Below are 24,502 nucleotides of genomic sequence, written 5' to 3'. Positions count from 1 at the left end.
TTCAATTAATTTTTTTTACTTTTTGCAATTAATTTTTTTTTTATGTTATTATACTATGTACTAATGATTAATTTGAGCATTAATAAACAAATTGATAATTTTAGGTGACAAGACGTTATCAAAGTTAATAAATTACTTAGTTCAAAGTATAGAGCACGTTTTGCCTTCGGTACGTCGTTCTTTATTTCTCTAATAATATTTATCGATTGATAAGTTATTTTTAACTTTTGATTTATACTTGTGATTTGTGAATTGTAATGCATTGATGATTAACAAATTAGTCGCTTATGAATGTAAGCTTGATTGCTTAAAGATAGTTTCTTGTTTTCTTTCATATTGTTTTCTTTGATTGGTTGCTACTTGTTAGAATTAAATAATTAATTAAAACGTAATTGTTGACATTTCTAAAATAAATTTAACATATAATTAATTTCAGGTAAACAAATATGAACAAACAAAAATCTATTACCTCCTTTTTCAAACGAAAAGAGCCAAAAAATGACACAACACCCGACGAAAATAATCCAGTGAATGAAGATACCCCTACCCGGACACATAATCATGAAGAAGGTCCATCGATTATTGATATTGACAATGTGGATATTAATTCTTTAGAACGTGATCCAGGGTTACGTCCTCCAATATGGGCTTATCCAATTGGAAAACGAAATGAAATAAGACGTGCTTATATTAAATTGGGGCCTTATCAACCTCAATTGGCAGAATATCCAATTTCAGGGCCTACAAAGCATCGTCGCCGATTTCAATCTACTTGGTTTGCTAAGTTCCCAGATTGGTTGGAATATTCACCTTCTAAAGATGCTGCATTTTATCTACCTTGTTATCTGTTTACTGAAACACCAAATTCTTGGGTAAAATCGTTTACTTTGACCGGATTAAAAATTTGGAAAAAAGTCAATAATTGATGATTTCAAATTATTAAAAGAAAGACGAGCCTTACTTTAATAGTGTGCTGAAGAAATAGATTGTGACATTTGTATGAGAAATAATTAGATTGTGACACTTGCATTTTTTTTTAATTGTTTGGTAATATTTATTATATTTAGTATTCTTATACTCCTTGTTATTATTGTTTTAGACGTATACTTATGCTAGATATTATTGGCCCCCGAAAGAAAAGATTTCAAGATCCGCCACTGCAAGCGTTAACTTGTTTTGGTCATATATGGAGTTCTAGGAAGAACTACGAGTCTTCTAAACTATGGATCTGTAGCCCCGAATTTTATCTTTAATTTGGCGTTAGTTTCATCCCAATCAGAGTCACAGATCAAAAGTTATGACTAAAATACCACAGCCTGTCCAGTTTAATGCATATACATGAAGTCTTAACTTAGTCTTTGCTTGAGTCTAGTCACATAGTCTAGCCACATGGTCTTACACAAGAGTCTTAACATGTCACCTACACTCACTAGACTTACTAGTCTTAGCACACACTTTGAGTATATGTCACCATGACCATGTCTTAGGCTCATGCATGAGTCGGTTTTTTCCGTCATTTGAGTTGGGGGTACATTCTATTCCTAATTTTCCACATCTCTCCATCTACATGCTTTCTCCATATCACCACCCTCATTTTTCTACCTTCTTCTATCCATTGCATGTTGAATAGAGTTTGAGTCAAATAATTAACAGTCGATATCCCTAATTTCCCTTTCCACAGTACTTGGTCAAGGAGAGAAGGGCGATTAATCATGGACAACACCTTTGTTCAAGTCTTACTTTTTGATAAGCCGATTCGTCAAAAGAGGAAAGCTAAGAAGATAATGGCAACTCAAGAAGAAGTCAATGAACTTAGGAACCAATTGATTACCGTGAATGAAGCATTGAAGGCTTTAACCCTCAACATTGATGACCCTGTGAAGCAACAACAAATGAACCTTATGCAAGAAAGCTTGAGCAAGCTATCTAGTGACTATAAATTTCAGGGCATTAGTTCACAAGGGGTCTCGCTGGACAAGGAACTTCTTTCGCATAAGTTCAATGCCAACGACATCCCAAAATTCAAGGCAACAGATAACCCTTACTTTCATCTAAGAGCTTTTGAAACTATAATGAACATTAAGGGGATTGATAAGAAAGTCTTTCATTCTTTGTTTTCTTTATCTCTTGAGACCGTTTGTCAACAATGGTTCTTTTCCCTTGACAAAGAGAAAACCTCTTCTTGGGAGTTGATAACAAACGCTTTCATAGATAGATATAAGTGCAACATTCAAGACAAAACAGACCATAGACAATTTGAGATGTTAAAACAAAAAGAAAACGAAGGGTTCATTTCTTTCTTCAACAAATGGAGGGAAACTTCCGCTAACATGGTTAAGGTTCCTACCGAAAAAGAATATGTGAGGATGTTTATCAAGAATCTCCAAGAGAAGTATTCAAAGCACTTAAAATACAAACACAACTTGAATACTTTCAAGGCTATGTATAATATAGGCATTGACATTGAAGATGACCTTCTGAAAGATAATAGTGCGAGAGGAAAGAAGAACGACCATCCTTCTTCTTCCTCTTTCATTAATGAAGTACATGCTACGAATGCCTCTAAATTACGAATCCAAAGGTCAAAAAGAGTGTTCACTCCACTTGGTATGAGTTATGAAACAGCTTTCGAGAAGCTACACCACAAAGGACTAGTCATGCCTACAGGGCCTATCAAAGATCCAGTTCCAGAAGCCAGGTCACCCAAGTGGGATCCTAATAAGCACTGCAAATATCACCAAGGAAAGGGTCACGATACTGAGGAGTGTTGGAAACTCAAAGAAGCTATTCAGGATCTGATTGATGACAATAAAACTTCCGAAATTCTAGCCATCGTAGAAGATCAAACATCCTTCGATCCTTCACTCCTTATCACACCTGTGGGTGAGCCCATGATCGAGACAACTCATATAACCTCTCTTGATGAAGTGGCCATGATCGAGGAGGATGAAAGTATTTTCTTATATAATACTAGGGAAGACTCGTCAAGTCTAAAAGAGGACATTCGAAAATTGCATGATGTCATTGACATGCTCTTAAATATGGTAGAAGGATTAGCAAATCCGGTGATGGTTATCGAACAAAATTCTCAGCAATGATTTAATGAAGAACTTAATGCTCCTAAGCCACGGGTAAAACGGACCATTCAAGAATACACACCAATAGGAATGACTTACAATGAAGCTTTTGACTGTCTTCACGATCAAGGTCTCATTCACCCCATTGGTCCCAGTCAAGACCCTCCGCCTGAAAAACGGTTTCCCAATTGGGATCCAAAATCTTATTGCCGATACCATAGAGGTCGTGGTCATACCACCGAAGTATGTCTCGCCCTCAAGGATCGTGTTCAAGACCTCATTGATTCAAATCTCCTTCATGTTCCCCCGCTCGACAAGAAGGCCAAGATCAGTAACGATAACAACAGTGGCTGTAACGATTATCCTTCATCTTCCAAAAACACCTACTCTAGTAACATTGTTGGTACTTTCGACCTTAATGTAATCTTAGCCATGGAAAATTGAGGATTTTGAAAGCAACTAAGAAAGGATTTCACCCCTATTGGAATTAGCTACGATGATGCTTTCGATCGACTCCATGTAAAGGGACTCATTACTCCTATTGGACCCATTCAAGATCCCCCACTTGAGAAGAGATTGCCTAGTTGGAACCCAAATGTACGCTGCAAGTACCATCAAGGTAGGGGTCATACTACTGAGAGCTGTTGGAAGCTTAAGGAAGCAATCCAATATTTGATCGACAATAACGGGCTTTCAATACCTCCAGTCGGCAAGAACACCAAGTGATGATAAACACAAGGCAAGAGGCGAGCTGCAACGACAAGATTTCATGATCTCTTTTTTCTATTTCTTTTTCATTTTTTCCTCTCACCAATAAGTCTAGCATAGGCACCTTTCTTTTCCCTTAGATTAATTTTGTAGATTCTTTCTTTTCCCCTTTTAATAAAAGGAGCATTTATTTCCTTGCATATGATCATCGCATTGCATTGCATTTAAAAAAAAATGTCAAACTAAGCACAAGGTATACCAATGATTTGAGGCACCCCCTGTAGCCACATCATATCACCTTTCACCCTTCAAATATGCAATCCTTTTTCGGTAAACCATTTTGAGCCTCGTCTAACGATAAACCTTTCTTCTTCAACCCATATCTACCTAACCTTGGGATGGGATGGTGTGTAACTTATGCAATTTCAAAAGCTTGATTGATTTCAAAAGATCAAAATAAATAAATAAGCAATAAAAAAATAATAAAAGTGTACAAAAGGGCCAGTGTTCCAATGTCTTTGATATGAAAATGTCTTCGATATGAACACGTCTCATATTGCGTCTCTTATCGAGTGCTCGGTACCGTGCCTAAGAAACATGAATGTCAAGTGAGTGATAGACCGCATGATCGAGATTTCCCACACTTATAAAAATAAAATAAATGCTAAAGCAAAAAGAAATTAAAAAGAGTGAGAAATCTCAAGCATAAAAATATAAAGATTCAAAAGCAAGATTGCACACCTTGGGGGCTTATCTAGGGTCTTGAGCCTTTATCCCTTTCTTTTATAACCTTTAGCCTAACCACATTACAACCCTTAAAAAGATCTTTTTGAGGTATACACACACTTGTGCGAGGTTCGGCTAGAGCTACGTTCGGCCTGATTCCTAACGGATACGTAGGCAACCTCACATCGAGGTGCGGCCGTAATAAACATGCATTCATATTCACATTCACACACCATGATCATATCAAGGGATATCCAATGCTCATCCCTTTTCACTTATGGCTAGACTTGGGGGCTTGATCCCTACATCCTTAGCTTACCTAGCCTAAGAGTCACCACCATTTGACTCTTTTAAAAAATAATATCTTTTCACACACTTAGCCCTTGCGGCCTAACTTTAGTGTCACTTTCACACACTGCACAGATACATGACCAAATATACTTTCCCTTAGGAACCCTTTGTCATGAAATCTTAACACAACGTTGAAGCATGTATTGTCATATCAAAATCACTCATCAATCATAATCATCATTGCATCGAAGTATGAAGTGTTTAGCCTCCGCGCCTAAGTTACCTAAATAATTTCATTATCGAGTCAACTAGGATAGTCTAAGATGTTACAATCCTTGTAATGTGAGAGACAACGTTAACGGATTAAGCTCATTCAACATGCATCTTCAAAAAACTTCGCTTCTTTCTTTTTTCGCGTCTTTCTTTTTCGGGAGAAATTTGGTACCTTCCACAAAAATGACAGAAAATTTTTGTTTTTTTGCATTTTAAAGTCGCACGATCACAATACAATGCACACACGGGTCATGAGTCACAAGTGTCATTTCACTTCGGGTCGAGTCAACCTCGAGTCAATCACAGCGAGTCAAGTTTATACCTTGAGTTGTGTAAAGTCAATGAGTCAAGCGACACTAAGCCTTATGTCAACCCTAAAAAAAATAAAGAGATTAGCAAAGTCCTATAGTCAAAGACAAATATAGGTGCATCCCAGCGACAGCAAGAGTAGAATAGGGAAGACCCTACTCAAGCGCCAGAAGACAACATCCAGAGGCATTGCAGCGGCGATAGAGCTTGAAGCCTCTCAATACGGTTATTTCAACCTCTTTCAGCAATTTTTGGTTCCTTGGTACGCCAGTTAGCCCCTATAAGCAATTTGACATGATTAAGTAGTCGGCTTGATTACAATCGCAATAAGTGATCGACCTGACGAAAGATCGTCTCACTTAGCTTAAAGCGCCAAAACATTGGCTCATCGCAAGACACCGATGTACTTGTTCATAAACAGCAGAGACACCGACATACTGGTTCATAAATAGCAGAGGCACCGACATAATGGTTCACAAGCATCAAAAGCGCCGATGTACTGGCGTAGCGGAAGCAAAGTTCAAGCGAGCTTTGAAGATCGACAAGCGTTGGTCTTTAGAAGTTTTCTTCGGAATATTATCACAACAAACATTCATATCATCAAAGCTCTTTTGTTCAGAGACGCGTGGACATATCACCAAAGCTCTTTTGTTCAGAGACGCGTGGACATATCATCAAGCTCTTTTGTTCAGAGACGCGTGGACATATCATTCAAAATCTCTTTGTTCAGAGACGCGTGGACAATCCTTTCAAGATCTTTTGTTCAGAGACGCGTGGATATATCATCAAAGCTCTTTGTTCCGAGACGCGTGGACATATCACTCAAAAGCTCTTTGTTTAGAAACGCGTGGACATATTGAAAAGAAGCTCTTTGTTCAGAGGCGCGTGGACATATCAAAAAAGCTCCATTGTTCAGAGACGAGTGAACATCAAAACAACAAAATGCAACAAATCGGTTACCTCCAAAGACGTGTGCTCAACGGTGCAAGATACGTGTTTCTTAATTCTTGTATCTGTTTTAACTAACGCTAGTTTGCAGGTATCGGCGTTACAAGAATAATTTAGGATCGCAGAACGTTCTTAATCATTCTCCGTCCCTATCGATACTATGACTTTCGTTTTCGAAACTTGCGTTTCTCCAAACTCAGTCAAAGTGGGTGTTTCTGTAGACACTCAAATGTGTCTCCCCAAAACCAAACCCAGTGATGAGTACCTTTCATGTCATTTGATTATCGAACAAAGCGAAAATGTGAAAAGTCTAGTGATGAGGATGTTTTTATTAAAATATCTCTTCTTTCAGTTTTTGAAAATATTTCTTTTCTTACCTTATTTATGAAAAATGAGAATTCCATTTTAGTTTGGTCCATGATAAGTGTCCAATAATGGTGTAGTTAGATGGGGCTTGAAAAGACCTTACCAATGATATATTATAAACCCAATTCCGATGAGTAATGAGGAAGTTATGGTCAAAATACTAAACTGGGCCCGATTTGGTTTATATATGCGGCCCAATAATCTAGGGGAGGGCCTATTGTTAATTATCATTCCTAAAGCTATTAGTATTGATTATAGTCTTCTAGAAGGTTCTTTTAAATCATAATGGAGTTAAGATTGATAATTATGTTTCAAAGAGTTTGAAATTGAATAAAACTACTTCTTTTTAGAATCCTTGTTTTGTACGAAGTGGAATATATTCAGATTTTATTTTTGTGCCTCATAATATTTATCCAAATTTTATATGGTTAGATAGATCTTGAAATTATCTTTCCAATGATATATTATAATATTAATTTCGAGCTATAACAAAAAAGATATGAATGAGACATGAAACTCTATCCAAAACTGACACCCTACCACTATTTCGGCCATATCTTTTTATCTACAAAAGATTTTAATCTGATTCAAATTGGGTTGAAAGGTAGTCTTCAAGATCTTTCCAACGACATATTATATTCCTTATTTGGACTTTTGGATCTAAATATATGATAAAAACAATACACGTGAAACTTATTATTAGTGTCTGACGCCAAGCATTAGCGTTAAGGCTTGGCGCCTGGCGCTAACCTTCAGCACCTGGCATTAATGACCAGCGTCTGGCACTAATCGAGTTTTATTCTTTTTGAAACTCTGATTCGTTTTTTTATCCATCCGACTCATTTTCTCTATAAATAGCCTCTTAAAATTCTATTTTAATTCAATCATCAATTCTCATCAAATATCATCAATTCTTTAATTCTCTCTTTCACCAACTCTCATCAAGAAATTCTTGATTCTCTCTCTCTTTCTAACCAACCCTTTTATAAACACAATTTTTCATACATTAGCACTAGACACACCTAGCCAAGTTCGAAGTTGCCTTCGCCCTAGACGTGAAAGGTTTTAATTTCTGAGGGTTTGGTTCCAAATCTCCGTTTTAATTATTTAATTTAATTGTTTTAATTATTATTTTCCTTGAAGTTACTAACGTGTGTATTTTGTCATTAGAAAGAGGTACGAGGCATCCAAGTAAGTACTTTAATTGTTTTATTGATATTATGATATAGAAATCATGTTTAGGTTGTTATTATGATTCCTAATGTCATGTTAGGGTGTTTTGATCTTCCTAGTATCATGTTTAGGGTAACAACTAAAAATTTCTAATATCAAATATGACAATTATGTTTCCTGTGATGCTTCCTATATTCTTTCCTAATATTCATGTTAGTATCATGTTAGGATTAAATCTTTGATCTTTATTGTTTAGTGACATGCTAGGGATTGTTATTAATCTTGTTAGTATCATGCCTAGGATCTTGCTATTATGCTTTAACATGATTATTTTAATTGTGGTTATAATTTATGATGATTATTTTTATTATTGTTTATAATAATTATTATTATGATTATGATTATTTTCATGATTATTATTGTAATTTATTATGATTTTTATTATGTTGCTTTTTATTGTTATTGCTTGATCACACCTTTTATGCATGTTTTTAAATGGAATTTGTACTTGTAATCACACTAAATAAGATAATTAATAATCTTGTTTAGGGTTCATATGATTATAATTCAAGTGATCGCCAATAATAGTTTATTTGTGTATTAATATTCAACCAACATAGATAAACAGGTTTATGGTTAATCCTATTAATTGCATGTTAGTCAGAAAGCGCACATGATTACAATCAGAATAAAGTAGAGGCCTATTAGTAGGGCAGGTTCAATCTGTTTTAGGTTGGATTTGTACCTTCATCCCCGAACTACCTGTCATGGTTCCAGACCTATTGGAGTTAACGATCTCCTAGATCGTTAAGGGGTGTAACCTTCACTTCGCGAACGGTTTACAAGTTCCTAAAACTTGTTGGCGACTCTTTTGCTCTATCTTCTTTCCCTTTGGACACCACCATACTTTAGTGTATGATCACAGTGCGGTTCAAGCTAGGGATAATGCTTGAAATATTCCCTACAGTTACTAGTCCTAAGTTTTTCCTAGGGGAGCTATTAGTGAGTGAGGTGAGGGAGTTTTATGGTGTGCTTATTATTTACACAATTTGGGTGGATATGAGGAGTTGATTTTGTTCTTGATTGCATTTTTTTTATGATCTTAAAAGTTAAATTCCTTTGGAAAAAATAAAGTGTGATGTGAGGAAAAAAAAAAAAAAAAAAAAAAAAAAAACTGAACTTCAAAAGAAAAAAAAAAAGAAAATAAGAGCAAAAAGAAGAAAATTGTTTAATGTTTAAATGTTCTAAATGAAGGTTAATGAAAAGAAAGAAAAATAAGATGATGAGTTTCAATGAAAAAGTTCAAGTGTGGAAGTTAAAGTTTGTTATTCACTCAAGTTTACATTGTTATATTTTTGTGAGTAAAATTACAAGGATTGGGATTTGTTTAATATGATTGGAGTTGTTTGGTGAATTTTTGGTGGAGTAGAGTTGTGTTGGTGATGATATGGTCATTCTTTTTTTGACCTTGGGTTTTGATAGGATATGGATCCCTTAAGCATGGCTTTACTCTCACATTTTCCCAAATTTATCCTACCTTTTACCCTAGCCTTACATTACAAGCTTTAAAGACCTTCCAACCTTTGTGCATAGAGTTGTATGAATGTGAAATTAGTTGTTTATCAATGCAGAGAATGACTTGACATATTCCGAGTCGACTATTAGGTTGAGTGTATATTTTTTTAATCACACGAGAGTGTGAGTTGGGAGGGCATTGTTCACATTAAAGGGGTTGGGATGGAGAGCGATCAAGTACATCTTTTACTCTCCACATAAATGATATTTGAGTGTGTGAGCACTAGTCATGAACTCTATATGCTCTTGTGGTTTGCTCTATTTGACAATTGTTAGGGTGGTTGAGTGATTGGATGGATGAGATTGGTTGATGTTGATGCATGCTTGTTGGATTTGCCTTGAATTGGTTATTTTTTATTTTGACTATTTGGGGTGAGGCATGTTTTATTTATTCGTTGATAAGCTCTTTGCTTAGGGACAAGCAAAGGTTTGGCTTGGGGGAGTTTGATATATCTATTTTATATAGTATTTTATCCTCGTCCCTTGGTCGTGATTGGTAGTGTTTTTTTCTCTTTTGAGCCATTTTTATTACTAATTTGTGTTTTCTAGTGTTTTCGTAGTTTTGGTTGAGTTTTGTAGGGAATTGCACTTTTGGATCATTTTCCTGGGATTTTATGGAGCGACTACGAGCATTGGAGAAGCAAGACCACTTTTCGTAACCCAAGGCCGGTTAGAGTCATTAAACTGGTGATTAAGGGCTCGACATATGAGATACCAAGGCATTTGGACCGAGTACTCAAGAACTGAAGAGGAAATCCAGATTGGGCCGAAGAATCGAAGACCAATCAAAGTCCAAGAATTATCCCAAGTGGCCTTGCTCGGCCAAAGATGATCTCGCCTGAAGGCGCGCCCGGCCGGGCGAGGCGGAAGAAGAAAAGAAGTCCTTCGTCCGAGCTCACGCCCGACCGAGCGCGAGAGAAGACCGCTAATTGGAAAAAGGTGGGCCCGATCAAGCGCGTGTCTCGAAGAGCTTGTTTCCGGCGATTTTTACTTAGTTTCTAATTAGGATTTTAGGAGCTTAGTATAAATACGTTTTGGGTTGTTTTTATACGACGGCTCTCGATTATTCTCTTTTAACTTCTTTTATCTCTTCTTTTAGACTTTCTCTCTCTACTTAGTTTTATTTCCTCTCTTATTTCCTCTCTCTAAAACATTACACTTTGTTCTTGATTCAACTCATTATTTTCGTTAACTTTGGTAAATTTCTTCTCTATTAATTTCAGTAATTTTATTTCTTTAATTCATCATGTCTTGTTTAATTGCTTTGATTAGTTTAGATTTAATTATGCGTGAGTAGTTTTCTTTCTAGGATTTTTGGGGATCCATTAAAAATATGAAGGGGTAATTTATTGTTCTTGATTGTCAATGGTTAATTAATTTCCTATTGATTGTTTTAATGCTATGCAACTAGACTTGCGCATGTCTTTTATGTATGGGTTTAGCAATATTGATTCAAGATTCGAGAGATGAGAATTGATGTTTAGGCTTAGTTTCAATAGGCATGTTAATTTATAAATGGTTAAGTCGAGATTCGAGAGATGAGATTTAATACCGGTAGATTAATTCTGTGATTGTAATACGTAGCGAAAGCCTTTTATGATCTAATTAATTGATGCATTAATGATTCATTATTATGTTTTACCCTGGAATATTATTTATTTGTGAACCTATGCCCTACGCCTTTATTCCTAGAATTTCTTGAAAGGAATGGTGTCCTTCGAACAAGTGTATTATTCTGATAGTGGGTTCAGAATTATTCGAAAGCTAATATATTCAATAAGGTCAAGTGATCGAAATGCCTAGGTGGAGGCCGCTTCCGATCAGTAATATTAATGTATAATTAATATTACAGCTTAATCTTGAATAAACCCTTCGGGTCACACCCAAGAAATTAACGAACCGACTCGACGAATTAATTCGGAAGAAATTAATGAGTCACCCGAGTAATTAATATTTAGACGTCGGAAATTCGAGCTTGGAGCGTCGAAACCGAGCGTTAGAAAATCTCAAATGTCGAGCCAAAATTTAGAATTTGGCAAGATAGGAAAATGCTTCAAGTAACAAGTAAAATCCTAGCCACGCAAAAGGCTAGGAAAGCGCGCCAAATAGGAGCGTGACACGTGGCAGCACACATGGAAAAAGTCATGTGGAAGCACACGTGGCAGCGCACGTGGCCGCCACGTTGGCAGCCACCGAGTGGCAGCGCGCCACGGTGGCAGCGCATGTGGCAAGGACCGTGGACCCGGGTGATGGGTCATGGACACGTGCCAAAAGAAAGTGGCCTAACCGAACCCAACTTGGGGCTCAAGGTTGGGTGACACATGGTTAGTTCACAATGCATGTGAAATGTCTTGGGACCAAGTGTGAAAATGGTCCTCACCTAACTATGTGACACTTGTTACTTATTCCTTGGTTTATTTAACTAAGGGTTTAATTCATCAATCTTTCCATGTGGGATCTTTTTGTGAAAAAGTCCCACATTAAAAGATGAGTGGAATTCACAAGCTATCCTTCCTTATAAATAGCCAAAGCATGGCTTGAGAACTCTTTGCTTGAGTAGGGGTTCAATAGGGCATTGCATTTGCAAAAACCCTTAAACTAATATAATACTCAGGTTTTGGTCGGGTCTCGCTAACCTCGAGGCAACGGACCTAAAAGTCGGAAGTCGTTTTTGCGGGTGGATTTCCGTTGGAGGCTCTCGTGTTTTCAGGGCTAAGCTTTCAAGGAAGAGCCCATTTGGTCGGGCGAAGCACGCTCCAAAAGGTAATCGTTTTATCTTAATCTTGTGTTTAATTTAATAATGTTTATGGTTTTATTTATTGCAAGTGCGGTCTTGTTTTGGGTTTGTTTCCGCGGTGAGTCGGACTCACCAAACCCTAACAGCGGTATCGGAGCCTCGCTCGTTTATTTTTAAAATCATAATATTTTTCAAGGTATTTTTAAGGCTTAATTTTTCTGGTTATAAGTTGCTAATTAGATTAGTAGCTCATTTTATCCATTTTAACCTCGAATTAAAGCTGACTTCAGCTCCCGAACCCAGATTTCGACCCAAAAGTAGTTAATTTTGGGTGGAAAAGGCGTTCTGGAAATGGTTTAACCCTTATATGGCTCGGTTTTTAGCCAAAAAACGATCAGAAATGCATTTTTCGAGGGGTTTTCGTTTTTACTGAAAAATTTTAAGTCTTTCTAACCTTGAAAATAATTTGCATATTTATGGTGGTTATGTAATTGGCTTAATACATATTTTATACGCAATTTTAAACTTCTTTAGGCATGATTACTTGGTGGTAATTTGTGTTTGAAAGCTTGTTTTATTTTTCACATAATTGCAAATTAATTGCATTAAGTGTGAAATTGTTGTTCTTTGTGACTTCCAAGTACTAAAGATTCAATCTTTTAATTATGTTAAGTGATTGCATTGAAACTTTGATTTACTAAATTCTATGAATTTTTGTGGAACTTTGTTGATCTAATCATTTTTTAGTTGATTAGAATCATAAAGTTAGAAACTTGTGATAGAAATTTGTTTATCTTCATAATGGAAGATATCATTTTTCAAGGATTCACAAGTATTAAAGTTGGAATCTTTACTGAACTTATGTTCATTTTTCCAACTCCATTTTTTTTTGTCCAAACTCAATATTAATTTAAATTAAGTAAATTAATAGTGAGTAATTCCCTTCTTATTTTTTGTTGCATCAAGTTAAACCAATTTTATTAAAGAATGGTTCTTGGAATAATTTGATTTAATGCACTTGGATGAATTTATTTAAGTTGGACTTGTTATAAATTTCATTTTTCCTCAAAATAAATTGATTCTAAAATTAATTTAGTAATTGATTAAAAATGTCACACAAAGTCGGGATTTTTTCGGAAGCATGAGCACCAAATCGAGGCCTAAGAGCCCCAAGCATGCTCTCGGCCAGGCAGGTTGCTCACGCAACCCACATGGGGCTATCGAGGCTGCTAGGTGCCTCGAAACGGTGCACATGCGCGTGGTGGTTGCTGCACGTGCAGCCCTTGGCGCACCATGGCAGCCTTGTGGCTTGTCGTGGGTAAACCGCCTAGGGTGCTTGCATTTGAGCTTACTTGAGGATTGTTTTTTGTGCATAGCATGGTACATCATTAAGGGGAATATGTGTAGACATTGCTTGTGAATTAATGTGGTGCAATGAGATCGTGCGAGTTGTGTGCAAGTTGTGAGCACTCCAATTCTTAGTACTAGGCACTTGGATATTTTGGACTACGTAAAGTTTTGCTTATTTTTCCGTTTAAATTATTTTATTAATCTAATTGGTTTTAATTATTTTAATGAATATTGGAGGCTAGGCCTCGATTTTTATGAGCGGCATTTGCAAAATTTTATTTTGGCAAATAATTGGGTTTTACCGGCTTAATTAATTGGATTAATTAAGTTGGATGCGAAATTTAGTGGGAGCTTCAAATATTAATTGCGCTTATTTACATAACCGGTTAAAACAACTTTGACTAGTTTTAAATAGGCGTGTTAATTGGATTAACCACCTAGATTAGTTACTAGGTATCGCGTGTTTATGCATTGTTACTTGTTTATTGTTGTAAAATGCATGGGCCATTCACAAATAGTGAATGGATGAATGGAATGTATATATTCTCTCACAGGTTTTATAAAAATGGCAACTGGTGGGGCCCGATTAGGATAGAAAATACAGACTGCGATCCGTGATGTATTTTTGTAAATCTAATTACGGTCTGCGTACCATTGAATATTTTTGTACCTTTATATTTAGATAAATCCTAATCGTAGATGCTAATATTGCATAATTATGGTCAAGTCTTAAAGATGGAGGTTCTTGGAAGACAAAGCCATGAAGTTGCAAAAGAAGACTTTTTGAAGACTTCAAGAATTCAAGGGGTCGTGCTAGTTGCCAATATGCATCAAAGTGATTTTGCTTTACATATTCATGATTATTTATATATGAATTATATGTTAGATGCATGTTTAGGATTTCAAATGTTGTGATAATTAATTAAGTTCACTTAAATCAACCAACATAGAAACCCTTGGTCCCTAAATTTTGAGTAAATTTGTCGTTCCAAAACATCACTTATCGACCTATTGAGAGTAGTGATGGGCTACGCCAAAGCGAGGCATCACTACTACTCCCCAGACTCATAAGGCATACCGGGTATGCAAGTTGGTTTTGGTTGTACTCAACAGTATGAGTGATGGTGTCCTAACATGTCGTGGCAAAGTGGATAAATTGTTGAGAGAGCATTTGATGCGACGATTTATTCAATCAAGAGTGGTTTAGAGCCATTAGCAAAGTGTTGCTTACCTTGGGAGATTGAGTGCTAAGACAAGCCAAAGCATGCTTAGCCACTCTTTGTTTCCTTGGATCTTGGAATCGACTTATTCTCGCCAAATGGGGACAAATTTAATGCGTGGATAAGACGTTTAATAAGATTGAAAATTTGCATGAATACCTTTTAATTTTCAAACTTATTTTATTATTTACTTGATAAATGGTTATACATTGCACTTATATTTGTAGAATTCCTAATCAAACTGTATTGTTTTTCATGATTGGTAAAGGAAATCTTTGAGAATGGTTCTCAAAGAAAAGTTAAGCATTTCTAAAATACAATTCTCATAAATGACTTTTAACGACAGTTGGACATCATATATTCAAAATACTAGGTAGTTTTGATTAAACATGAAGTATTGAGTTGCAAACTCAAATTTTCAATATTGACAACCAACATATCTTTTCTCTTAATACATAGATGAGTAGGACTCATTGATGTAGTAATTCAAGCGTGAATTAAAGGAAAAGATGGAACTTTGGTTTACGGTGCATTAGATGCTTTATTATGCCTAACAAAGTATAAAAGTCAAAGACTTTTAAAGAAATGGTTCTTAAAGATTATGAGATAAAGTATGATAAAAAATATAGGAAACGAGGAACAAATAAAAGGAATGAGATTCCATTTTACTAAAGAATTCATGTTATTGAAGTTAACTTAGCAACTCATTATCTTCACAAAGTATCGGATACTGCTTGAGTGTTCCACTTTGAAAGTGACCTCAAACTATTGAAGATAAGCTAAGTTATCAACTTACAAGCTTAGAATGAAGCAAGTGGTGCTACATCAGTTGTAAGGTTGTATGCTTTGTTTAAAGACCTTTAAGCTAAGGCTGGAACAAATAAATGGTTATTGTGTTCCATAATCAGCAATTGATCCGTTTACACACGGAAAGACTCACATTCAAAGCGATGAGCAATAGTTGCAAAATTATTTGAATGGCATGGTTGTCTAAACCATGAGTCAAGAGTGCTTGATCATAGACAAACATTTTCTTAACATGATAAACTGGCAAAAGCTCAAAGTCATGAGCATGATTTGCGTTCTGAACATCTTTAGAAATGTCACATCAACAAGAACGTACTCAAGGCTCTATTAGATAGGCTCTTGATAGTTGATCGATTCGGAATCGTTCTAAGATAAGCAAGTCTTACTTGTTGAAACCGACAAAGTAAAGAGCTATTGTTCTTGGTATAGACAATTGACTCCGAAAGCTAAAGAGGATTCATTTACTTCAACGTTTCACAAAGAATTTGAAATAATATGGCTATATTCATCAAATGTGAACAAACTTGACCTTGAATAGTTCAAGAGTTCAGTGAAGTACAAAATCGACTTGGCAAGATATCTAAACGTCTAGATTAGATAGAGCGATATTTGCTTGATCCAAGCGTGACCATCACAAAGTCATGAAATTGAAATTTTCATAAACAACTCCACAAAGAACATAGCTTGTCTTCATGGAGATCTCGATGTCATTTGAAAATGACTTGAACAAAGATCGTTCACAACCCTTCCTATAAAATTCTTAAAGATTTTGTAATCCCCCGTATTTTTAAATAATTTATAAATGAAATTTTATTTCATTTATAATGTTTATTGGTATTTTTTTCTAGAATTTAATTTCAAAAGTTTCAAATTTTTAATTTGGATCGAAAATTATTTTAGTACAAGTTATTATATGTACCTTCATTCTATAATTCATGTCCAAATAAACAAGACCAAACTCACTTTACTTACTTGATTGACCCATTAATTTTATGAGGCCCAATCTTAATACTTACCATACACAACCCTCTCTCTTATAAATACCCCATTAATCCCCAAAATTTTCCCCACACTAAAAGGTTAGTAAATTCTCTTCTCTTTAATTTTTTTTCCCTTATTTTTCTTTTCCTTTATTTTTCTTTTCTTTTCCCTTTTTCTTGTCTTTTTCCTTCTTTCCCTTTCCTCCTCCATCACGTGAGAAACTGTCACTGCTGCCCTTGTTCATGGCTGCTGCCACCAGCCACCACCAGCGCGCCTCCCTGCTACCACCCATCTGACGCCTGCAACCACCAGGCAGCCCAGTCGTGGCTCCTCCTTCTTCCTCCTTTGTTTCATTACCCTGCTTAATGTTAATTCAATTTGTTTTGGGTTTTGATTTTGTAGTATAAAGATTATATTTTTAGTATCAAAATCATGTTTTTGATAGTTTCAACTTATAATTTCATATTATAATTGTTGTTTTAATTTTCAGATTTTATGAATTATAAACCTAGGGTTTTAATTTGTTTAAATGGGGATTTTAGGGTTCTTATGACTAATTAAATTGGGGCTTTTGTTCCTATTGTATTTCTAATAATTAATTAAGCATAAAAACATGTTTTTATTGAAGTTTTAAGGACTTTTAATCAAATTTATTGCTAGAAATTTGTTTAAGTGTTAATTTGTGATTATTGGTTGTTTTCTAGGAGGTGATTATTCTCTAGGAGACTTTTAAGTGACTAAACGTGGCACAAAGGATTATTTATACGAGGTACGTACATGTCTACTTCTTTGTAAGTAATATCATGTTTAGGTACCAAAGAAAAGAACTTAGTTTCATGATTAGAGAACACTTGGATGAAAATTGTTTGGTTATACATTTAATTAATTCATGTGCTTATGTTTATAAGACGTGTTTTGGTGATTTGATTATGTTTGTATGGAATTATGGATGCAAGCATGTTGAATTATATTGGATTAATTGTTTGTATGGAATGTTGATACAAGCATATTTTTATTGGATTGGTTTGTTAACCACATTTGGATTATTAAAGGATTGGAATTGAATGGTTTAAGTGGAATGAATTTATTAATTATTCCACAAGGTTGTTATTTATTTTATTTATTACTCAATCATGACTTGTTAGTATGTTGAGTAAAGGTGGATTAAGCCGAAATGGCTAGGTAAGTTGACTATGTTCAACAATTTTGGATAATTTGGAAGTTTAATGGAATTAAAGGTCAATTTGTGATGTGATCACCATTGTCCTAAATAATATTAAAAATGAATTGATGTATGATTGTTATGTATGGTCTACTTGGATGAGTCGGCTATTAATTAAAATTGTAATCACGTAAAGTGAAACATGGATGAGCAATAAAATCTGAAAAGCGTGCACTTCTAGAGTATTGACAATTATGGGTAGGGGTACACAATGGCAGCCCGTGGCTTTCCGAGGCTTGTTTGATCAACATGTCCTCTTCTCTTTTGGTATTTATATTTTTATTTTATAATGAAAGTTAGATGGGATCCTAGACTATCTTTGTGAGAATGGAGTCGCGCCTATTCTTGCATCGCACTAAACTTTATTTTAAATGGTCATTTGGGACCAAAATGATTTGGTGGATTGGACAACCTCGTCTATTGCTTACTCCAAATTAAATTAATTAAATTAAATATAAAGAGTCAAGTGTTTGGAATTGATTAGCAAGTATGTTGAGTCGATTGAATTGTTTAAGTGTAGGGTCTTGATTAATGAATTCGTGTTGTATGTTTATTTACTTTAATAAGTTCAGCATGCTAGGTTTTGTGATTTGTAGCTTGTATGTACTCAGCTTTGCTGATTGCGTGCTTTGTGTGTCTTTCTTTGGTCATGGCTTTCGCCTTTCAATGACCCTGTGATGATCCAATTATTACACTTGTACTATTGGGGAGCAGTATGCACAGGTTAGCTTGATGATGTGAAGTTTAGGGATTTAACATACGCATTGTCAAGGGATTGGTGTGATTGAGAGTATTCGTTCTTTGTGTTGAACTTATTTATGTTTTACTATTCTAATTATGTTTTGGGATTTTGATTATTGGTTTGGTTTTAAATAAGGGCCTTTATGGTTCCAATTTGTAAGCTTTGACTTATTGATTTTCTAAACTATGTTATTTTAAATACTTAAATTTGATTTTCCGCTGCGATACTTTGATAAAGCCTTAACGTTTTAACACGTGGCGGTAGCATGCCAATGATTCTCCACTATTTTATTTAAAGTAAGTGGTTTGGAAAAGGGAGAATTATTGGGGTGTTATAGATTTGCACAAATGACTAATGTTACACTAAACAAAATGTCGAAGCTAAGAAAGGACGTCATATTCAATTATGGATAGAATTATCTTCTAAATGTCTTTTCAAGTATATATCTAAAACTCTAAGCCACAGTGGGAGTTCACTGGCTCAGTGGGAGCTAAGTGACTCACTAGGAGCTCACCGGCTTAGCAAGAGCTAGGTGGTTGAGTGGGAGCTTAATGGCTCATTAAAGGCTAAAATAGCTCAAGTAGGAGCTAACTGTTTGTTTTACAACGAACTTTTACCCAAAGACAATATACATGTCTCTTTGTAAGAATTCAAGTGAGACCACGGGAATTACCTCCACAACCTAATTGAGAACATAATGTTTGTTGCTCTAAGTGATGTCTTTCTGGAAAGTAACACATTTCCAAAACGATAAGTGGGAGGAAAATGAATCTCGATGACAATCGAGCTTAGCAACAAACTAGAACTAAGAATCTCGAAAGACCTTAAAAGGGCTTCGTGAGAATACTTGATCAAGAATAATCAAAAGGACTTTACAAGTGCCTTAAAAGAGAATTCATTACTCACAAAACTTTTGAAAAGTTGGAGTAAGATCAATAAAATCAAAGGGCTTTGGAAGCGCCTTGAAACTCGGTGTTTGATGCAATAACCCCGTATAGGTATAGAATTCACCAAAGGCTTGGGTTGAATCCTATAAATTTTCTATTAAGTTAGAAATAAACCTTAGACTTACAAGCATACTATTTACTATTAGATAGTAAAGGAATAATGCCTTGTAAGATAGCTGCGACAAATCCAAATTCCGAACAATGGTTAGAGGCCATAAAAATCCGAAATAGACTCCATGTTTGAAAATCATGTTTGAAATTTGATTAATTTGCATAAAGGGTGAAAGACCCATCGATTGCAAATAATTTTTCAAGGAGAAAACTAACAAATGTGGAAATGTATATTCATACATAGCTAGATTGCGTTCCTTCTTGTAGCTAATGCTTTTCTGTAGCGGTTGAAAAGGATACAATTAAATTCACGGAGTTGATTTTAATAAAAACCTATTCACCAATCGGAATGCTAAAGTCTTTTCGTGATTGTTTTAGCAAAATTGCTCATATGAAATATGGGAAAATAGATACCAAAACCGCCTTCCTAAAATAAGATTTTGGAAGTGACTATGAAAATAGTCTAAGGGTTTTGAAAATCTAAATAAATTCTAGATTTAAAAGCAAGCTCAAGGAATCCGTCATGGGATGAAGCATTGCATATAGGAATTGGAACATGTTTTCTCATGAAGTTAATAAGAGGATTGACTTATGAAGAAACATAGAAATTCTTATGAATAAGAAGTTTAGTGGGAGCAAAAGTAAATTATATAAAGGTCCAACGAAAAGTTTATGAACTCTATATCAAATGCCAAATGCATAGATTTGAAAGTATTTTCGACAATGGACCAAGCAAAAGACGATACTTATTACATATTAGTATTAAGATCTATTATATAGACTTAATAAAATGTTTGAACGTGTAAAGGATTTTACCGTGTTAAACATGAATTGAAGGACTTTGAAAGACTTTCGACCCGTATGTATAAAACTAAGTAAATGTTGGAACTAAGTATAAGATAGGCTAAATACTAAGTCAAACAAGAAAGACTCTAATAGAGACTTTCGACCATCACACAGCAAACAGTTTAGTAATACTTAGTGAAACTGAATGAGCAAAAATGTCACATGGATGGAATAAGATTGAGAATTACTCTACAATTTAATCCATCATGTATGCTTTGATTGGAATCATCGCAGGACTTACTTGCTTAGAGCATGTGAAGTATGTATGTAGTATCAATCAACCTAAATCTATGTAATAGATCGTTAGATTGTGGCCAAGAACATCTAAAGTACTTGGATAAGTAACAGGATGAGTTCTTGACTTGTGGAAACAAATACAATTTGAGAATTGATGTTGCAAGCACAAACCTTAACAAGAATTAGATCCTTAACAAGGAAGCCGTTTATAAGCATGAGCTAACAATAAGTCGTGGCTTGAGAATGGTAACATGGACCTGCATCCATGTGTAATGTGAAGGAATTTAAGGAAAATTTCCATGATCACGAGTGATTAGGGTATCCCAAATCATTGTGAGCCGTTTGGAGTGAAACCCAAGCAAAGAATCATCAGGAAGTCTACTAAAATATATGTTAAGAATAGTGTTGCCTTAATGGCATTAATAAAGAAGATGTTCTATGGAAAGTTCGTTGCTGAACGTTAATGATTGTAGGTTGTCAAGTTGAAGGTCTCAATCATGAAAATGAGTGGGAGCCATCACTTGGAAAATAAATCCTAAATCACATATAATCCATGACACTCTCAAATTTTATCATCTTATTATGAAAGTGATTAGTAATGGAGATGCTATGATTAGCAAAGTAGTTATAACTAAACCTATGCAATAAGTGAACGACAAAATTCACAATTGCATGAAAGAAATCAAGCATATTAGATATGGGTGTGATTTCTATAGATGTTTTATAAAGAGTGATACTCTTAAAACATTCATAAAAACCATTAATCATAAGATGAACCATTCAGGTTTTGGAGTAATTTAAAATTTCATACAATTTTTATCACTCCGTTTGCTATTTAATTATGGTTTATAATTAAATAATGAGTCCATTCGATTCTTGGAATATTCAAAATAGGGTATCAAGACCAGTCTTGGTAAGGAAACACCTATTAAGTGAACGTTGAATATTATAATCAAAAATTATCCCTAATCGAGGTCATTTAAACAATGGACAATTAATGACCAGTTGAGATTAGTGTGTAGTTTTATTTATAGCACCGTTTCATGTGCTACAAAGACATGATTGTCATAAATCATTTGCACAGGTATTGGTTTAGAACCATACTGGATCAACCTATGAGAATACTTTAAGATATAAAAAATCGTCATAAGTATACTTCTCATTATTGCTATTGGAACCTTTTTCCTTGACCATGAGTATTGTGAGCTTTCTTGTTTGAGTACTAGTCCGCTTTGATGATTGTCAAACGACTGCCGTAACTGGGGATTATAACGGCATCACTCAGGCGGCTAGGTCCTCTTTGTAAGAGAAGCTACATTACAAGATTGGAAATGTCCCCCGATTAAAATTAGGGAAGATGTCTTTGTTGTTTACAAGGCCTCTCGTAGAGCGAGACTGTAAAAATGCGTGGCCGTGCTCGGATGTTTAGAAATTATTTATTTATTGACAATCAGACTCGGAATCGAGAAACACTTCTTGACGTAATAAGGATGACAAAATATTCTTACCTTATAGTTCATGAAGAGACATTAAGCGACATAGGAAAATGGCTATACACTAAAAGCACACTTGCCCGGAAGGACAAGTGGGAGATTGAAAGGAATGGTGTCCTTCGAACAAGTGTATTATTTTGATAGTGGGTTCAGAATTATTAGAAAGCTAATATATTAAGTAAGGTCAAGTGATCGGAATGCCTAGGTGGAGGTCGCTTCCGATAAATAATATTAATGTAAAATTAGAATTACAGCTTAATCTTGACTGAACCCTTTGGGTCACACCCAAGCAATTAAAGAATCAACTCGACGAATTAATTCGGGAGAAATTAATGAGTCGCCCGAGTAATTAATATTTAGACGTCGGAAATTCAAGCTTGGAGCGTCGAAACCGAGCGTCGGAGAATCTCAAATGTCGAGCAAAAATTTAGGATTTGGCAAGACGGGAAAATGCTTCAAGTAACAAGTAAAATTAAAGCCACGTGAAAGGCTAGGAAAGCCACCAAAAAGGAGCGTGCATGTGGCAGCACACATGGAAAAATGTCATGTGGCAGCACGCATGGCAGCACATGTGGCAGCCACCAAGTGGCAGTGCGCCACGTCGCAGCGCGCCACGGTGGCAGCGCATGTTGCAATGACTGTTAACCCGGGTGATGGGTCATGGACATAGGCCAAAAGAAAGTGGCCTAACCGAACCCAACTTGGGGCTCAAGGTTGGGTGACACATTGTTAATTCACAATGCATGTGAAATGCCTTGGGGACCAAGTGAGAAAGTGGTCCTCACCTAACCATGTGACACTTGTTACTTGTTCCTTGGTTTATTTAACTAGGGGTTGAATTCATCAAACTTTCCATGTGGGATCTTTTTGTGAAAAAATCCTACGTTGGAAGATGAGTGAAATTCACAAGATATCCTTCCTTATAAATAGCCAAAGCATGGCTTGAGAATTCTTTTCTTGAGTAGGAGTTCAATAGGGCATTGCATTTGCAAAAAACTCTTAAACTCATATAATACTCGGGTTTTGGTCGGTCCTCGCTAACCTCGAGGCAACGGACCTAAAAGTCGGAAGTCGTTTTTGCGAGTGGATTTCAATTGGAGGCTCTCGTGTTTTCAGGACTAATCTTTCAAGTAAGAGCCCATTTGGTCGGGCGAAGCACGCTCCAAAAGGTAATCGTTTTATCTTAATCTTGTGTTTAATTTAATTATGTTTATGGTTTTATTTATTGCGAGTGCGGTCTTGTTTTTGGGTTTGTTTCCGCGATGAGTCGGACTCACCAAACCCTAATATTTCTCTACCCCTAATCTTAGTAGTTTAGTTTCCCTTTCATAATATTATTTTGTTACTTAATAATTTAGATTGCTTAGATTAATTAGGAATAGAAAGACTTGTTTCTCTATGGATTCGACCCTACTTCCCTATCTACATTAGTAAGAGGATTTAGGTAATATTTTTGATTAGGTGATACGACACGAACAATTGATTTAGGAATTGCAATTATCGATTGGTTTGGATTGTGATTCTTTTAGTTTGTGATTCGTAGAGACATTTAGCTTAACTATTAGGAGATAGCTCTTTAATTCCAATTGATTGCTCTTATCATTAGTCTTCACAACCTTTGATTGGCATGTTTGTCCCAAGTTGTTGCACTTGTCATAATTACTTGTTGATCCCCATTCCAAGTGTTTTATTCTTTTGGTTGTTTGTTTGTTAGTTGTTGTAGAGAATATTTCAAGCATTACCCCAAACTTGAACCCCACTGTGATCATACACTTAAGCATGTGGCGTCCAAAGGGAAAGAAGCTAGAGCAAAAGAGTCGCCAAAAAGTTTTAGGAACTTGTAAACCGTTCATAGTGTGAAGGTTACACCCCTTAACGATCCAGGAGATCGTTAACTCCAATAGGTCTGGAACCAAGAATGGAAGTTTGGGGATGAAGGTACAAATCCAATCTAAAAGAGAAAGAACCTGCCCTAATAATAGGCCTCTACTTTATGCTTCTCGTATTCATGTGCGCTTTCTGACTAACATGCAATCAATAAGATTAACCCTAAACCTGTTTAATCTATGTTGGTTGAATATTAATGCACAAATAAAAATTTTATTGGCGATCACTTGAATTATAATCAAATTAACCCTAAACAAGATTATTAATCATCTTATTAAGCGTGATTACAAGAACCAATTCCCTTTAAACATGCATAAAATGCGTGATCAAGCAATAACAATAATGACAATCAAGCAACATAATATCAAATTATATACTCCCTCCGTTACATATTACTCGCAACAAATGGGTATTATTTGTGAGACATAAAATATTCCTTTGTTGCCAGTAATGTGTAAAGGAGGGAGTATAAGTTA

General features: G+C 35.4%; 1 protein-coding gene across 1 annotated transcript; it reads left to right on the top strand.

Moving 5' to 3' along the window:
* The first annotated feature begins 446 nt into the window (after positions 1–446).
* Positions 447–926, top strand: LOC145631786 (uncharacterized). The gene has a single exon (XM_081683964.1). It carries the CDS (start codon positions 447–449, stop codon positions 924–926), a length of 480 nt encoding a protein of 159 aa, XP_081540090.1.
* Positions 927–24,502: the final 23,576 nt, after the last annotated feature.

Source organism: Chenopodium album, chromosome 1 (assembly GCF_948465745.1).
Source record: "Chenopodium album chromosome 1, dcCheAlbu1.1, whole genome shotgun sequence".
NCBI lineage: Eukaryota > Viridiplantae > Streptophyta > Magnoliopsida > Caryophyllales > Amaranthaceae > Chenopodium > Chenopodium album.
The sequence above is the reverse complement of the archived record's forward strand: the minus strand, read 5'-3'. Positions and strand labels throughout refer to the sequence as shown.

Excerpts from the sequence above, each read along its gene's own strand:
- LOC145631786 (XM_081683964.1), top strand. The coding sequence starts at position 447 with ATGAACAAACAAAAATCTATTACCTCCTTTTTCAAACGAAAAGAGCCA.